The sequence below is a fragment of the Xyrauchen texanus genome, chromosome 19 (genome assembly GCF_025860055.1).
Source record: "Xyrauchen texanus isolate HMW12.3.18 chromosome 19, RBS_HiC_50CHRs, whole genome shotgun sequence".
Lineage (NCBI taxonomy): Eukaryota > Metazoa > Chordata > Actinopteri > Cypriniformes > Catostomidae > Xyrauchen > Xyrauchen texanus.
Window position 1 is genome coordinate 29,650,553 of NC_068294.1, and position 18,141 is coordinate 29,668,693.

The 18,141-nt window shown below is 36.4% G+C and overlaps 1 protein-coding gene across 1 annotated transcript in view; it reads left to right on the forward strand.

The window, feature by feature from the left end:
* LOC127659837 (sorbin and SH3 domain-containing protein 2-like) overlaps positions 1-18,141 on the forward strand; it is a 59,219-nt gene that overhangs the window by 26,005 nt on the left and 15,073 nt on the right. The window contains exons 9-21 of the mRNA XM_052149789.1: positions 1,466-1,607; positions 3,539-3,693; positions 4,391-4,457; positions 7,295-7,357; positions 7,920-8,121; positions 9,157-9,271; positions 10,153-10,236; positions 10,820-10,876; positions 12,714-12,763; positions 14,411-14,589; positions 14,919-16,364; positions 17,774-17,859; positions 18,011-18,057. Coding sequence (XP_052005749.1) covers positions 1,466-1,607; positions 3,539-3,693; positions 4,391-4,457; positions 7,295-7,357; positions 7,920-8,121; positions 9,157-9,271; positions 10,153-10,236; positions 10,820-10,876; positions 12,714-12,763; positions 14,411-14,589; positions 14,919-16,364; positions 17,774-17,859; positions 18,011-18,057 — 2,693 coding nt within the window. The remainder of the gene's footprint in view (positions 1-1,465; positions 1,608-3,538; positions 3,694-4,390; positions 4,458-7,294; positions 7,358-7,919; positions 8,122-9,156; positions 9,272-10,152; positions 10,237-10,819; positions 10,877-12,713; positions 12,764-14,410; positions 14,590-14,918; positions 16,365-17,773; positions 17,860-18,010; positions 18,058-18,141) is intronic.

The window sequence follows — 18,141 nt, forward strand, 5'->3', positions numbered from 1 at the left end:
ACACTTAACCTGAATGCAATGTCCATGCTGGTCTTTAATGGTTTAGGCTGGCTAGTGCTGGTTCAGTGCTAATTTAATAGGTTGACCAGCATAATGATGTCATTCACAAGCAAATCTGAAAAAAAAAAAATTAGGTGGTCGACCAGTATGTTTTTTCTGTTAACGCTGGTTAACCATTTAGTTAACCGTAGATTTTTTTGTGGCACTGAGATGAAAGATGGGTGCTCAATAGGGTCTAGCTATGTTTATGCATTGGAACATGCACTTTAATTTCAGAATGGCAAGGAACATTGTGTTTTCCATTATATAATGTATGTCCCCTTTAATTGTATAAATACTTTTTTTTATTTATTACCTATTTTCTCCTCTCTTACTCTTTTGACACTTCCAGTCATTGTTTCTTATTCTTTTTAATTTCTCTGTGCATTTGTCAGGGGGCTGGTCAACAGAATTTGGTGTGTCACTTGTCCATTGTTATTCATGTTTAGCAGTTTTACCATTTCTTCTCAGTGGAACATCTAGCATAATAACTAAACTAACAGCACCTTTGCTCTAGATTCTCACCCAGGCTGTTTCTAGGTCTTCACTAACACATTTTGCTTTCTCTTGATGTTGTTGTGTCAGTGCTGGGTTCTCAATTACTTTATGTCTTTGTCGAAGACTTTGGGTACAGGATTAAACTTGGGTACATGGCTTTGTTGAGACTCCTCTCCTAACAGTACTGTTGTGTGTATGGGATGTCACACTGTCATGCTCTTGTCATATTGCTTTTTGTTGCTAAACCAATTTAAAGCTGAAGTGTGACATTTCTGTGCCATAGCATCAACAATTGAAATTACAAAATGAATAATTGTTTTCAGAAAGGTTTCTGTACACTCTCATTGTCTTCCATTGGTCAGTTAACAGATAGTCCCACCTTAATCTCACACATTGGTTGGCCAATGTTGCTGTGTTGAGCTGGATGGAATGCTCAAACAAACAGAGCAATGTTTTGACAGCGCCACAGTGTTTACAGTTTTCAGAAAATCAATGTAGAAATTTCTTACTTCTAGTTGTTTATAGTTAAGTTTAGAAAGGATTAAATATTGAAAAATGACATACTTTAGCTTTAATATGAACAATTATGTCCTGAAATATATATATATATATATATATATATATATATATATATACACATATATATTTTTTCTGTTTAAAGCCAAATGATTGAACACGCATTACTAAAATATACAATGTTGGTGTTTTTATCTTCCCTGTGGGAGGGATCTGTATTTTGTCCTCTTATGTTACTAGCCAATCCACCAGGCTGTTGGGTTTTTTTTTTTCATTTTTTTCTGTTCTATATTCTATACATTCATCAGGGGCAACAGATAATCATGACACACAAATCTGATTTCAACTACTTTTATTTACCATTTCAAAACATGGTTGTTCCATTAACATAATCTCTATGTTGTGTATTCAGGGCCAGATGACTGTGAATGGGGGTCTGAGTGGACCAACAAGTCCACATAGTCACCTCCAAAGAACTTTCTCCCCCTCAACATACCCCCCACCTCCATCCTTGAGCCCCAGTATTACAGCCATGCAGCAGGCTAAAACCACTGGTGAGTAACGAGGTGCATCTTACACTCCGCTATGTATCTGTTTGTTTCATGAACATGAGCATATGTTTGTTTGTTTGAGTAAAGTTTTCTGACATTCACTTTTTGGATTATTATTGATGAAAGCATTTATAACAACTACGGAATGGAACTGGCTAAATACAGTTTGCAACAAGTTTAACCACATTAAGCCTTTAATGTGTTGGGCCCTATGAAATCAGTTTTATTTTTTACAATTTCCTTTACATTTTTCACCAAATTATTTGTTTTCTGTTAAAAATTTTTATTCTGAGTTTTAAAGCTACACTGTAATGTATGGCTCTGTTGCGGTTGCAGCTTAAAACTGTAAGTTACTTGCGAAGGAAACTTTTGGTAATTATGTGAGTTGGGCTTTGACTCTGCTCATTGCATATATGAATCTGATGGTTTAAGGAGTGTCAGTGAAATCATGGTTACAGGTAATCATTTTATCAGAGCGAATGTCACTAACGACAACAAAACCCGCCCCTCCCCTAAAAAAAATAATAATAAAAGGAAGAAAAGATGGATATACAACTTTACACTTTCCCTTTAAAAGTGTGAAGTACATTCAAACTGTATATTTATTTAATTCAATCTCAGCCTTTGTAGTTTATTTAGCACATTAGGACATTAGGATATCTTGATTTAAATTTGATTAATTAAACATTAATACATTAATTTGATCCCAAAATGGGTATTTTTGATGTTTAAATAATTCTTAATGTTCTCCTTTACCTGGAGTATGAAGCTGCATTTAAGGCATGTCGAAATAATTGTTTTAGCACACATAAACACCACCATAAAGTTTTATTTATCACAGGGAAACTCTGGATTATCTTTAAGTGTACTTAACAAGTTGTAAATATAGTGGAAATAAAAACATTTTAATTTTGAATGTTGACGGCACAATTTGGTGTATACGCATTTTATGTTGATGAAGAATAGCAATAAAGTTAATTAAAATACTAATTTAGCCAGTTTATGAGATGACCGGATTGTGCACAAGAATGATAAAATACAGTTAAAACATAAAATGCACACCTAATGTGCATCCTTTGCTCAATGTTTTGTTGTAAAATACACAAGTGAAATTGTCCAGCGAATCCAGTTTCATTCCAACCAAAATTACGTTATAATTATTTCATTCTGTACAGCATGGTGCTAGCAACACCAAGGTCATGAGTTCAGTTTACAGAGAGCACACAAACTGATAAAACACCTTAAAAGCACTGTACAGTAAGTCACTTTTGGATAAAAGCATCTGTCAAATGCCTAAATGTATATGACTTTCAAAGTCGTAAGTAGGAGCTTCCCATTCGATTTGAATGCCGCATAACTATAATGCTAATTTAAGTTTATATGCTGTACTGCCGTGAAAATTTGGCCACCCTGGTCTCTGATAAGCCACTTGTGTGAGGTCCCAAGCTTAACTTGACTGCAGTTAAGCAGCGGTGTTTACCAGCCATGTGATGCTAAGTGTGTCACAACCGGTCCTCTCTTGAGTGCCCGCCCAGCGATCTCTCTAATCCCAAGTGACATTAAGTTCAAATCTGAATGATGGAGTGTTTGGGGATGAGGGCGGAGCTAAAACTCTGGGATTAGAGCGTCTGTGTTCATGCGTGATGCTGACCTTTGTCTCAGAATTACGGTTTTACCCTAAAAGGCTTCAGTTTGAATCTCTGGACATGCAGCCTGACTGTACCTGGAGAGCTGATTTCTGTGCTTATTCCATGCTAGAGTACTGTAATCAACATATTTATGGATTCTTTCTTCTGATTTGGATTTACAATCTGTGACGCCTCTGTATTCTTGACCTGGCTGTATTTCACAGTAACTGACGTGGGAACGTTGGTTAGTCCCAGGAGTAATTAAAACTCAAACACCCTAACCTGACCCTGTCTTCCTCACTTTAGCCTCTGGGTCTAGCACTCCGATCTACACCAACGTGGATCCTGTTTGCCCTGCACAAGCTGCACAGACTGACAGGAAAGGAACAACAGGGAAAGCTCCACTCTATACTGGCATCGGTCCTGTGGATGAATCTGGGATCCCAATTGCCATACGAACGGTGAGTGACTGCTGTTGCAGAATCTACTCCTTTGTTCCATAGTTATGCCATGGAATTTATAGTATTATTTTGAAAATTATTGTTAATCAAACACTTCATAGCACCTCACAACTACATTTCTATAGACATGGTTTTCTTAGAATTATTAAACATTCAATAGGGTTATTGAACTATTTATTGAAATCACTGTAACTCAAAGCCTCTTGTGGCCAATGGCTTTATTAATCAACAGTATGAAACTAAAAACTAAAACACTATTTGCCTAAAAGCATAGTTTACTGTACATTTGTTTTAGAGGGTTTGTCCCTCTGGTTCTTTATTGACAGGGGATGTGTCATCAGAAGTGAATACTTAAAATTGGCTATTCTAGAATTAATCCTCAATCGTTCTCAGGTCACATGGGACTGGCTGTTTTGATTTGTGCAGTAAATTGCATTTTCCCACACTGAGTTTAATTTAGCCCCAGGGAAACATGGGCAACTGTGCTCAGCATCCGTGATGGGCCAACAGACAGTGATGTGTCTCTCAGCTTAACATAGTGAGGCACAATGCATCAGCATTTTTATAGGAGCCTTTTGATGGCAGAGTTTTGCACATAAGGTCACTTAGGGTTTTTGGTTGTTATTTCTTTTTGAGACTATAATTAAATCTGGGGAGGCCTGCAATCTAAAAAGCACATGTTTTGTGTGTTGCTTAGACTGTTGACAGGCCAAAAGACTGGTACAAGACCATGTTCAAACAGATTCATGTGGTGCATAAACCAGGTAAGTTTGAATCTTTTAGATTGATCGACTAATTTTTACTAATATTTTATTTATTGCATTTATTATAAACACTTAAAGGTGCTGTAAGTGATTTATCATGGAAAGATATGCAAAAAATGTCCTACACCCTGAAAGATATAAATGAAATAAGTGGCTTAAGAAATCTCACCTGTCTCTGTGACAGCTCTAAACACTGTAAACATCAAATAAAAATGTGTTTATGGACTTTGGACAATGACGCTTTCAATCTGTCAATTCATTCTCATATTATTGTAATCGCAGCAAATTATTGAGGCTTACTGCCATTTTTAAGCCATTTTGATAATAAAAGTTGTCTGTTGAGGGCGCTATTTTGCTGCTGTTATTTTTGACAGCCGTTTCTTCTCAATAAAGCTCATTTGTTATCTTTGGAGTGCAGGGTTTTGGATAGAGGGGGCTTGACTAATTCAAAGGCTCAGTCTCGTCAAAGTAGAATAGCTAAAATCGCTTACAGCACCTTTAAGTACTTCCGGTCAAAGAATGTAAAGACAATAAGTAACTACGTTTCCATCCAAGGATTTTTTGCGCAAACATTTTTAGAGCATCAAAATAAAGCTGATGGAAACGCATATTATCGCTAAAATGTCACAAATATCGACATAATATTATTATAATATATTGTTCCGTTTAACTCAAGCGCATAAACTACTGTCATGAAAAAATGGTTTGGATACACTTTTTGTCTATAAAATTGGCATTAACGCAAAAAATGTAGTGTCACATGAGTTAGCACATAGAGCCGATCTGCAAACTTGACACTCCAGGAGTGCCAACACAAATATCTCATGCACATTGAACAAATGAATGGCCACTGATTAATTTAATCGCAGTATCCATTCGTTTATTTATTAAAGTTGCTTTTCCACACCATTCAAAATAATAGACGGCAGTCTATTATATATAGCCCACAGTACAAAAAACATATAATTTCTGTGCATAAAGATTTTTTAAATTAAGAAAAAATACACAATACTAGGTGAAAAGCTTCAGCGTGTTTTCTTGGGGGGAGTTTTTTTTTGGAACACTTACAGCCCAATTCTATTAAATTATTGTTTACTTTTTATAGTCTACTTTTGAAAAAATGTTGGCAAAATTCCCTGTATTAAATTACATAAATTACCAAACGAAAAAAGTATTAAATAAAAAAAAAAATTATTACCAAATGAAAAAAATGTTTTTTAGACCTATTTATGCCTTTTCTCAAACTTAAATTAGCTTTACCCTGTTCTGTTGATGAATAAAGTCGGCTGAATGATGTTCTCAGAATATTTTGCACTTTTTTCAAGACTATAAACTATCGGAACTATTGCGGAGTTCACTTTCAGAAAAAAAGCTTTTGAACATTTTAGAATGTTTAAATATTTTAAATCTAACCCTCTTTACCTCTGATCGTATTTAATGCTTCTTCAGAAAATACACATTTGCATTTTGAACCTAAAATCAATTTTAGATGATAATCAAGTTCAGTTGGTCGTTAAAAGTTGCTGGAGAAATATGCGGGACATAATGCAGTTGTGATGGCAATACTTTAGATTAGATGATTGTTCAAAATATTGAATATCAGAAATGTATCATATGTAAACTTTGATATTACACCTCATCAATGTTCTTTAATAGCTGTGCACACAGCATATACACATCGATGGATGGTGCTTATACTGAGACTGAAAGTTTCCACCAATATTTGGTACAGGTTGCCAGCTTGAACAGGGCCACGACGATTCGATGACGATAGGCGCAACATCAGGACCAATATTACAGTCCTATCAGAAGGGCAACTGTTCCTTTTTTATTGCAATTCCTCCTCTTCTGATTGCTTTTATTTGTGAAATTAATATGACAGTAAACTGGCTAATTTCAATGAATTGTCTCAATACTCTCCCAATTTGACCAAAACATCGGAGGAAAAAAATGTGGGACATCTGGGAGGCGAATTAGCAATAAACACATATTTCTGATTGGAAACGGATTCAGGGCAGATTTCTTTTTCACTAAAACAAAACTTATGCTACAAAGTGTTTTTTTAAGCCAGGACGTCATCACGCACACCCTTTTTATCAATAAAACAGCATTTGAATGGAAATGGGCAGAAGGCGGCAAATGTCGCAATTTTATTATTCGCATTTTCACTTTGTCGATAACAAAATAGCGCGAAAGGTCGATGGAAACTAGGCTTATGTTATGATAAATAGAAATTTGCTGGTCAAACTCCTGAAACTTTTTGATTTTTTTTGTTTTTGATGTTAAACTATAAATTGTCAATTTAGATCATATCTGATGCAGGAAATCACATTTTTTATGTGTCATTATTGATTTTCTTTTTTTTGTAGTTTGTGTACTTTTTATATTTTTATATAGATATGATTTATATTGTATGATAGATACTTCAGTTGTTCATTAAAATTTTGTCATTTTAAGGGGTATACAAAAACAACATTGCCTTCCTACTGTGGCTTTAATTAAGGCAGACATGATAAAGTACTGAATTTTCTGTATGATTATAGAACTGTCTACTGAGGGTTTAGTTTTTGCAGAGAAGGGCAACTTCGGGTCACCTAAAGAGGAGTGATAATAAAAGAGCTTTACTCAGCAGACTGAGGATTAGAACGGCATCATTACTGGAAATGGACTGTCAGGGGGTTGCTTCAGGGATTACAGGGGTCACCTTCCGTTTGCATTTTATTATGTCTTTCTAATTACCTTACTCCCAAGCTGTTCTTACAAATTAGTTTGTTAAAATTATCAACTATGTTATGTAATCTATGTTAATTATCATATTTGCTTATTTGTTTTCACAGAGAATGACTGGTCTGGGTCCCATACTGCCACAGATCCCATTACAAATCCCATTACAAATACTGGTACTATATATATAGATACTATTTCTTTTCACATTATAGTAATGCAAACTTAATGAAATGCCAAAAACTGAATACAAACAATAAAACTAGTGCAAATTCCAACCAACATGAAAAATAAATATTAATGCAAACTTGATGAAATGCCAAAAAGTATTTAACTGCAAAATCCTTTTGCAACATTAATTTATATATATATATATATGTATATATATATATATATATATATATATATATATATATATATATATATATATATATATATATACAGCTTTATAGCACTCAAGGTCAGCTTTACAAAAAAAAACACTGAACAAAACAAAACAGACAGATCAAATAACAACAATCAACAAACACTTAAAAGCATAATAAAGCATGAGAATTGCATGTGATTATTTAATCCCTGAACCAATATATATATATATATATATATATATATATATATATATATATATATATACACACACACACACACACACACACACACTTTATATATACACTTTATAATGTTTATGCTTGGTATCTTTACATTAATGTTGTTGTTGGCTGTTGTTTTTTGTTTCAGATAAGCATGGCCCATCCAATCCTGTTCAGGCCCATCCTGCACCTAAAACAAGCACCTACCAGCCCATCACCAAGCGTGTCTCTGATAACGGCATGTACAGTTTCAGAATGCCTACCACCTCAACCCTGCCCTCTTCAGCATCAGCACAGTACAGAGCCAATGACAAAAACACAACACAGAGAGGCAGGAGCACACCTGACATGTACGAATCATCCATCCATTCACATAGAGTGACAAATCTTTACTTTAGGTTTTCAGATTTTACAGATTACAGATTTACAGATATGATTATGCATTTTAAAGAAAAGTTCACCCGAAAATGAAAATTCGCTCATCATTTACTTACCCTCATGGCATCCCAGACGTGTATGACTTTATTACGTCTGCTGAACACAAACACAGGTTTTTTTTTAAATATTTCAGCTATGTAGGTCCATACAATGCAAGTGAATGGGTACCAATTTTTTTTAATTTAATCAATAAGACTCCAATGGTTAAATCCATATCTTAAGAAGTGATGTGATCAGTGTTGGTGAGAAACAAATCAATAATTAAGTCATTTTTTACTATCAATCTCGACTTTCACTTTCACATTCTTTTTCTTTTATTTTTGGCTATTCACATTTTTCATGCATATCACCACCTATTGTGCTCAGAGAAGAATTTATAATAAAAAAGGATTGTATCATATTGATCTATGTCTCACCCACATCTGTCATATCACTTATGAAAATATAGATTTATCCACCATATGGATTACTTTATGCTGGCTTTGTCATTTTTGGAGCGTCAAAATGTTGGTACCATTCACTTGCATTGTGAGGACCTACAGAGCTGAAATATTCTTCTTAAAATCTTTGTTTGAGTTCAGCAAAAGATAGAAAGTCTTACACACCTGGGATGGCACGAGGGTAAATATGTGATGGGAGAATTATCCCTTTAAAGCATAACAATTAAAGGCATAGTTCACCCAAAAATGATTGCTTTAGGCACAATGCTAGCCTTAGTCACAATTTACTTTCATTGCATATTTTTTCCATTCAATAAAAGTTAACAGTGACTGGGGCTGCCTAATATACCCATTTGTGTTCATTGAAAAAAGTAATTCAGGTTACTCAATATGGTTGAGTTAATGATGACATCATTTTCATTTTTAATTAAAGTCGTGATTACAGACATAGCCTATTAATTTTTCTTTGTAACACACATATCCATTTCAATATTTCATATTTTCAAGGAATGAGTGGGGGCCTCCCGATAGGAAGGTGGATACACGGAAATACAGAGCTGAGCCCAGGAGTATCTTTGACTATGAGCCGGGGAAGTCCTCTATTGTAGAGCAAGAGAGAGCGGTATGCCATATGTGTATTTTGGATGATATTTTCTGTGTTGTAATTTTGTGTGAAGCTTTTGAAAGACCATGATAGAATGGGGAAGAGTAAAATGCACTGTGAGCTTAGTTTTAAAAGTAATAATATTTTACTTATTGCTTGTTTAAAGTCAGCTACATAAAGTTTCAGAGACAATTCATAAAGTCTACGAGGTATTTCATACAGTATAACTGTACTTTGTATGAATATGTAAGATAAAATGCATTGATCTTACAGTTAATGCCACATGGCTTTAATGAAAGAGAAAATCCATGCACCAGGCATCAGTTTACATGTTCCAGCATAGCCACAGGCATTTAGATACACAGTGGGCAGCATTGACTAAACTGTTCTACTATAATAATAGAATTGAATTGAAAAAAACAGTTGCAAATGTTTTTACGTAATGGGGTTTCTGTAAATATTTAAAAAATTGTCCTCTAATGCTGCAAACGGAAGTGCTTCACTTTGCAGGGGAAAAAAGTTTTTGCTTAAACTTGCCTAAGATGTTTTAGCAGGGCAAGCCTCAGTAGTGTACCGTAACTCAATGAGAGAGGACAGCTAAATTACTGGTTCCTTAAAACATAATTTGGTCATGGTCACAAATAAGGTTGGGGAAACCAATTTGCTCCATTCTTCTGCTTTGAGAATTTTTGGTGTACTCTTGCCCTCTGCTGGATAGGAAGTGAAATTATAAACTTTATAAACTTAATAAAACTATTTTAGCAATGCTTTACATTTGTTTAAAATTCACATATCAATACACCCCCCCTCCCCCATTTTACATCTTATTGTTACATTTCCATGACTACCATTTTCATCCCTTTCTTCTTCTTCTTACTGCCTTCCATTCTCATCACCAGACAATTAACTTAAGACCAGAGGAGATAGATTTAGAGAATGAGCCGTGGTATAAGTTCTTTGCTGAACTGGAGTTTGGGCGGCCGGTAAGTGTGGCTAATCGTGTGTGTTTGGTTTGGTCCTGCTGGTATGCCGCTTGTGATTGGTGTGCGGGTGGAAAGGTCAGATACGTGCGGTACATGACATCGGCCCGTGGCAGTCACATATGAAATGACTGGATGGAATGAGCAGACAATTCCGGACACCGTAACTCAACATACGGTTCATTTTGATGAATAACCAAGATCAGGTTCTGTGTAAATGAGCCCTGTGTTCATCCACCAGCATTTTAATCTTGTGCTTGTTTTAGGCTTTGTCACCTTAGATTATTGCACTTTTTACACGCTATTGTAGGATTAATTTCACCAACATTATTTTGCATTGCTTCCACTGAATTTGTAGCATAACTCTTAATCCTTGTGCAAGGTGTGTGGAGTGTTTACTTTCATTGATAAGGCTTGGTGTGCAATAAGTTGTGATAATATAAAAACTACAGGGTTTCTGTTGCATGTGTATCTTAGTCGAAGGTCATCACATTGTTCCTCTCCTCAGTTATGTGACTTAACTCTCTTGTTATGTCACTCTCCCTCCATCTCTGCTTCTCCTCCTTTATCCCATCTTTGGGCGAAGCCTCCAAAAAAGCGTCTTGATTATAATCCAGAGAGCTCTCCTCGATTCCGAATGGAGGTAAAGAAAGAATGAATGAATGAACGAGCGAGTGAGTGAGTGAGTAACTGGTTCACTGACTAAGAGAGTGTGAGAGAGAGAGAAAGATGATTAGACATAGAATAATTTTGCATTCCTGGTGTCAGTTTTGTTTTCACTGAAAGTTTTTTTCTATCAACACTCCTACTTATTGTTAACATCATTGATTTTCTTTAAAGGCCCTACAAAATCGCTTGGATTGACTTATTTCCTATTGAAAAAGGCAGTTTGAGCAGGACATATCAAACTGTGTCATATTTTTAATAAATAGCCAAAAAGGTTTAGTTATGTCACAGCCTTGAACCATGATTTGCTACTTGCTAGTTGGTTACAGGTGGCATTAGGTGCAGGGATATTGTTATTATAGAATGCATTTGATTGGATAAAATCTGTGAGTGTACATGGGTAAATTCTTTGGTCAATTTTTCCCAAAAGGGAACGATAAGCAAGATGCGAATATCTGCAATAGGTTAATTTAGTAAACTTTTAGCAGTATAGTAGCATATAAATGGCTTCAAAGCTGATAGACATTGACTACAACAATAAAATTCAAATTTTGATTTAAACACAAAAACCAAGTGGAGCAATACGCTGAATATATTACCACATCAGCTTCACCATTCATAATAACAGTTTAATCTTTCTTATAGCATTATATATTTCATAATGAGACAAGAGCATTTCCGCCTGCTTGTCATTCTGTTAATTCTGATGTGCTTATAGTAGTTTAAGGATGGACAGTTCCCCTGCAGTGTCATATTACATATCCTGTTACAATCGGGGCTTTTTTGGCACTGTAAACACAGTTCACTGACACCTTTGGCAGATAACAATGTTCAGTTCCTTTGTTTATATATATCCCAAATTTACTCAAAATCCCTAGTTAATTTTTAATGATTTTATTTCAATGCATTCGTTTTATAAGACCATCACCAGAAATAGTATGTTTTGGTAAGATTTAAAAACAAGGTTTTATACGTTGAATTAAATTATTAGTTAATGATTAAAGTAACACTCTTGGTAAATTGGTAAAAATAACTATTGTTCATTTTTAGTTCATGTTAGTTAATTCATAATGCTTGTTAAATAATCTAAACACAACATTCAGCATTTAAAAAAAAAATATTTGTAGAAATTAACATTAACTTAGATTAAGAAATGTTGTATTGTTCATCATTAGTTCATACTACTGCTTTAACTCATTTTATCGCATAGAAGTTTAATTTAAAGTATTAGCAATGTTTAAATGGGTCTTTAAGAAGAAAGAGTTAAACCATTCTGTTGATCATAAGAACCAACATAACTTGTTTTGGTTTGAGGAATGCTGTAAATCCAAAAAGCTTGAGCTGGCCAGTGTGATGTATGTCACTCAGAGCTGTATTCATGTTGATTGGACGTACGTAAATGTGTCACACTGAGGATGCATTCCAGGTACCGCATGCTTGGGCTACTTATAAATAGGGTTAAAAAAACGTGAGGGGCATCTGCTGCTGGTCTATAGAGCAGCTCCAGATAACACTGCACAGAGTTCCGTCAAACAGGAAGATGATTATCTACTTCCGCCATTCATACAAGGAATTTCCTGCTTTGTTTGATATAGAAACGCTTGTAAGTGATCTATCGTATCTAGCGACTAATGGAATGGCACATCCATGGCGCATCATCCAGAGATAGGGAGTTTCACAGATTTCTAACCAATGTTGGATTTTGGAAGGAGAGCACTGAGTATCCAGAGACTTGTTCAAAGCTGTTTGCCATGTAATAAGTGTGGACATTAAATGATGAATTCACCCTGCTCTTTGTTCATCATCTGTTTCAGACCTCCCTTTATCAGCCATCTACAGAAAGAAGCCTTGAACTGCCATCATGGTAGGTCTATTCACTCAATGCTGTTATTTATTGTGTATACATTGACCCCAAAATGTATTTAGACATTTAAGCCACACTTAATACACTTTGAAATATATGCGTTTAATTCCATTAGATAACAAAATCTAAAACCAAGAAACATCTACTAACAAATTATGCTACACCTTTTCTCAAAACTAACTTCACTGTCCTTAGCCATTTTTGCAGTTGCTTTTAAGCAACTGTTTTCAAGGTCATTTAAAGTGGTGTTTGAGGTCAGTTACCTTTAAGTTCACACAGGTGTACTAGCAGAGTAATTACATGTGTAGTTCATCACATTTACTTTGGACATGTTCCACAAATTTTATCAAGCAGGTGTCCAAACTTTGAATCTCAAATCTTTTTTTTTCTGAAATGTTTTTCTTAAAAAGTGTGCTTGTGATATAACAAATGCTACTTGATTTTATATTTTGTTATTTAATGCAGTGATATTCATACAGTACATTACAAGTTTCCAAGAGTCAATAAGGCACAGCTCTACGCACAACGACTGTGCGCCACGTCTTATCCCATTTTCGTGAGGGTGCTAATTCTAAGAACAATTTTCATGCCAGTGCAAGTAGGCATAGGTGGGAAATTGTTGCACTTTCGGTGGGTGTATGCATGCAAATTGTGGGTGTATTCTATGTTAATACATTCTATGCACTAAAATGATTTAGAACCACATTGCAGTTTGGCAATTTCACTAGCAGATGGTATCAAAGAGCTATTGATCACTTTAAATACTAGCCATGTTTTGTGGGTCAGAATATCAATATGATTAATAATAATAATAATTATTATTTTATTTTGTATAGCACCTTTCCAAAGCTCAAGGGCGCTGTATAGAAATTAAACTAAACATTAAACAGAGAAACATAAAAAAAAAAAAATTTTAAAACAATGAACAATGGGAGAGAAGAAAAGCATTTTTCAAACAGGTGAGCATGACAAGAACACTCCCAGAGAGGCAAAATACAAAACACAAATCACGGTTTGGAGCAGCGCAGTCGACAATACAGTCACCAAGCGCAGCCCATTTACACTACCAAAATCTTATGACTGGGCTGTCTTCATTTTTATCTACTTTTCTTGACAGGAAATTATATATATAATAGGAAGCATATGGTGCATTAGATGAACCTCAGAATTAAATTGCCTCAGCTCATTAGTGATTTGCACATGCAGTTTTACCAACCCACTTGCGCCTAGACTTATGATTTTGTGCATTGACATATAGCAAAAAACTGTGCTTATGGCAAATGACATTAAAGGGACAGTTCACCAAAAGAGATACAATTTTGTTGTCATTTATTTACCCTAATTTTGTTTCAAACCCCCTATGACTTTATTTCAGAAAGTAAGCCTGTCACCATTCATGAAGGTTGACTTAGGCTGTTATTTTGTCTAACATCTTAATTTGTGTTGCCAGAAGAAATAAATACATATGGGTTTGGAACAAAATGTGGGTGAAACAATGATGACAGAATTTTCATGTTGGGATGAACTAATAAGTCACCATGTAACCGTTATGTCATTTTCTCATCAATTCTTGGTTTTATCTTTCTAAACCCCTTCCACTTAATTTTAACATGACAACTCAGTCTTTGTCACCCTAACACACTGCAGTTCTGCCAGTGATAACAAGAGAAGACGTAAATTAGAACCTGCAGTCACTCAGCCCTGGGCTCAGAGCAGTGTGGGCACAACACAGAGTTCAGTCAGACCACCAGAGCCCCCCAGGAGTAGCAATGTCCAGAGGAATCCCCTCACCAGCCCTAGCTCCCCTGCCTCCACCAGGACTAAAGGTAGGCATCAGAAACGCAGTCATACTTTATTTCATACCATTTTTGTTTTACACCTTGCAGTGCAGGAAGAATTTTAAAAGGATTTCTCTTTGCATGACTAAAGTTCACTGAATAATTTAGTGTTTACAATCTTGCCTCGGTGTTGTGTAGCATTTCAATTGCTGCTTCTATATTCAGAGAGGGCTTGTTGATCAAGATGTCTGATCTCTTTCCCCTTTTCTTCCAGGGTGTTGTATAAACACTACTGACTTTTCTCTCCTATGGGTCAATTACCTTTTAATGTATTTTTATGTCTCTTTTTACCATGCTGCTTGTGGTGGATTTCTAAGGTGGGGATATGAGCAATATGCACTCAGCACTTTTACATTTTCAAAGTCCAAACCATGCTACCTCAGATTGCACATATCAAAACAAAGGGAAAAATGAGGATTGTCTCACAGTCATCCCTGTCTCAGAGGGCTTCTCCAGCCTCCCGGATGGCTGGGGAACCATCCAACAGAACCCAGAAGACTGGATAAGCACAGAAGAGTCTTCTCCTAAGCTTAAATTCTGGAGCTGTGATGACCTCCTGTCTGAGGGCCAAGGCAGGGAAAAAGAAGTGCAGACTCGATCGGAAAGCACCGGCTCATTGTTGCATAATAGGGAACTAGAAGAATCACAATGCAGTGACACCCATGAGTCTGAGAAACATGGAGAAAGGACAAGGCATCGTTCAGCCCATGATACATCAGGATTTCTCAAACTGTACAAGAAGATGCATCACATCAACCGGCAAGAGCTGATAAACACTACTGTGATCTGCTCTGTCAAGGCCAGAATTCATAAGTTTGAGAGTGAACAGCGTAAGGACATGCCTACCAGCAACAGGGGCTGCAGCAAAGAGGTGCCTCGTGACATGGTGCACAACAGGATCTCTGAATTTGAGATTCTGATCCAGAAATCCAAATCCATGCCAAATCTTGGGGATGAGTGCTTGACCAGGAGTTCCTCTAGGAGGACCGATAGCTCCAAGCGTAGCCACTCCATTGAGTCATTACTGGATGAAGAAGCACAAGCCAGGAACCCACCTGAAGGACGACCTCAATATCCCAAGATAAATACTCATGTGCCAATCCACATTGAAGTCACCAGTGACCAATTACAAAACTCTTCCATGCACCTTGACTACTCGGACAGTGAGCATGATGGAGTCGTGTCTGATCTCAGTGACTTCATCCAGATAGAAGGCTCATCCTTTTGCAGTGAGAGAGACTTTGACCTATGTTCATTCGCTTCCTCAGAGAGCTTCTGCGGCTCTGGACACCATCATCATTATCAAAGGCAGCTTGTGAGTTCCTGTAAGGGTCGCTGCCCAGCCTCTTACACACGGTTTACCACCATGATTAAGCACGAGAGGGCCAATCAAGACCGAAGGAAACATTTGCGAGTGGAAGAATCCGAGTTCGATCTCAGCAAGCTTGCCTTCCTGGTTAGCCCAGTGCCTTTCCACCAGAAGAACCCATCTCCGTTGAGCTTCTCACAAATGCCAAAATCACGGAGCTGTATGTACGAGGCTCTAGATTCAGCTCTGAAAGACATCTATGAACACATCCATGCAGAAAAGCGCAGGGGTAGCCTGCCAGACAACAGCATTCTCCACAGGTTGCTGGCAGAGTTGCTGCCTGACATTCCCAAGAGGAATTCCTCCCAGCCTGAGAACTTGCGCATGTCCCACAGTGCCTCTCGCCACCATATAGACGGCAACAACAACCAGAGGAACCGCAACTGCGATCAAGGTGGATCCCATAGTCTCTGGTGTCCCAAATCCCCTGCTGTCCCCTGTGTTTGAATTCTCTCTTCATCTGCCCTCCATCTGCTCCTCAACAATTGCTATGCTCCATATGTGTTTGTGAATGTGCTTGTTTAGAACAAATCATTATGTTCAGAGGAATGTCAGAGATGCATGACTCATTCCCACATCGCCGGTTTATTTATTTATTTTTTTTCCACTTGTATTTTATATTCTCATTATGTCATCTTTTTTCTTACTGTCTATTTATTCATGTAATTATTGTCAAGTGAACATACTGTTATTTTACACACATGGTTTAGGGTTTTCCAAACTCTTTAAACCAAGACAAAATGATTAACCTTAAACTTCTCTAAGAGCATTCAAGCTAAATCCACCAAACTAGGCACAGACCTTCAGACTGTTCTGACTTAGTATGCTATATCTTTTCGAACTTTTAGAACTGTTTTCACACAGTGGACTATCAAAAATCTGTCTGTCTGTTACAGTGTGTCTGATCATTAATCTTACAGTCTGCCTGACAATCCAGCTAGCTAGCTGATTATTTGTCTACTTTAATCTGTATAACCAACAAACTTTTAAAACTACTTGAAGATTTCATACAAGGCTTGTCAAGCCAACATCAACATTTGTCTGGACAAACTTTATCCTATTTAGTTTGAATTTATTTTCCTTTGACAATATTTATGGTTAATTTTCATTTGGACTATTTGTGTGTGAACTCTCCACAAAATACTTTTTGTGTACAAAAATAGCTTTGGATAGATGACTTGAGCAGCTGCTGCATGCAATCTAAAAACAGATTTGAAATGTTATTGCCTTGGGATGAAACATACTCTCTTTTGCATGTTAACGCAGTCCACTCTCTGACAGACATTGGTGCATGGATCAGCCACGGGCAAACTATTTTGTGTGAACTTAAATCTTTTCATTGTGATGAATTTTAAACGAGTCATTTGATGTGTTATGCGTTTGCATGCACACAGTGCTTATAAATGAATACTCTTCAGAGCAAGTGGGCATGCTTGCAGTTGGCACAGATGCCAGTTCACCATTTGGGGTTTTAGTATAAATACACTTGCTGCATACTGGGAGTCTGTGTCTGAAGGATGGGTATAACATAACTGCAGGATTTTTAAAGAGAGGGGAGAGATGTTTAGCAATAATGCTTCATGGAGGATTAAGTCTACTTCATGCTTTGTCAATAAATTATGTCCATATTTTTATTTACTTTATATTTACTGTTTTTTTTAATGTATTTTGTTGTGCATTTCTATCATTAACCCCAGATGAAATCATTATTTCCTTGATATTACTTCTTCCCATGCATGTAATAATGTTAAATGCTTGATTTCTATGAGGCTTTGAATCTCTTTTTTTCTCTGTTTGTTCTAGACCAGGACACATCCAGAGGATATTCTTACCCTGATGTGGGTCACCACACACCACCGAGCAGGAAACAGACCCCTGATGTCAGAGAGGCAAGGGGAATATGTTTTGCTCTTTAAAACGTTTTAGTAGAAAGACTATATTCGTGCATAGACTAGATTGTTAATCAACCCTTATCAGTATATCATGTAGTGAAGTTTAATTTCTATGCTTTTTCCTTTTCTTTTTGCATTTACCCAACAGAAACTGACAGCCAGAGCAATATATGACTTTAAAGCACAGACGGCAAAGTATGAACCGCCTTCAAATCTGTCACTACTTTCTTTTTATTTGCTTTCTATTGCACAATTTTGTTATTTCACAATATGTTATGT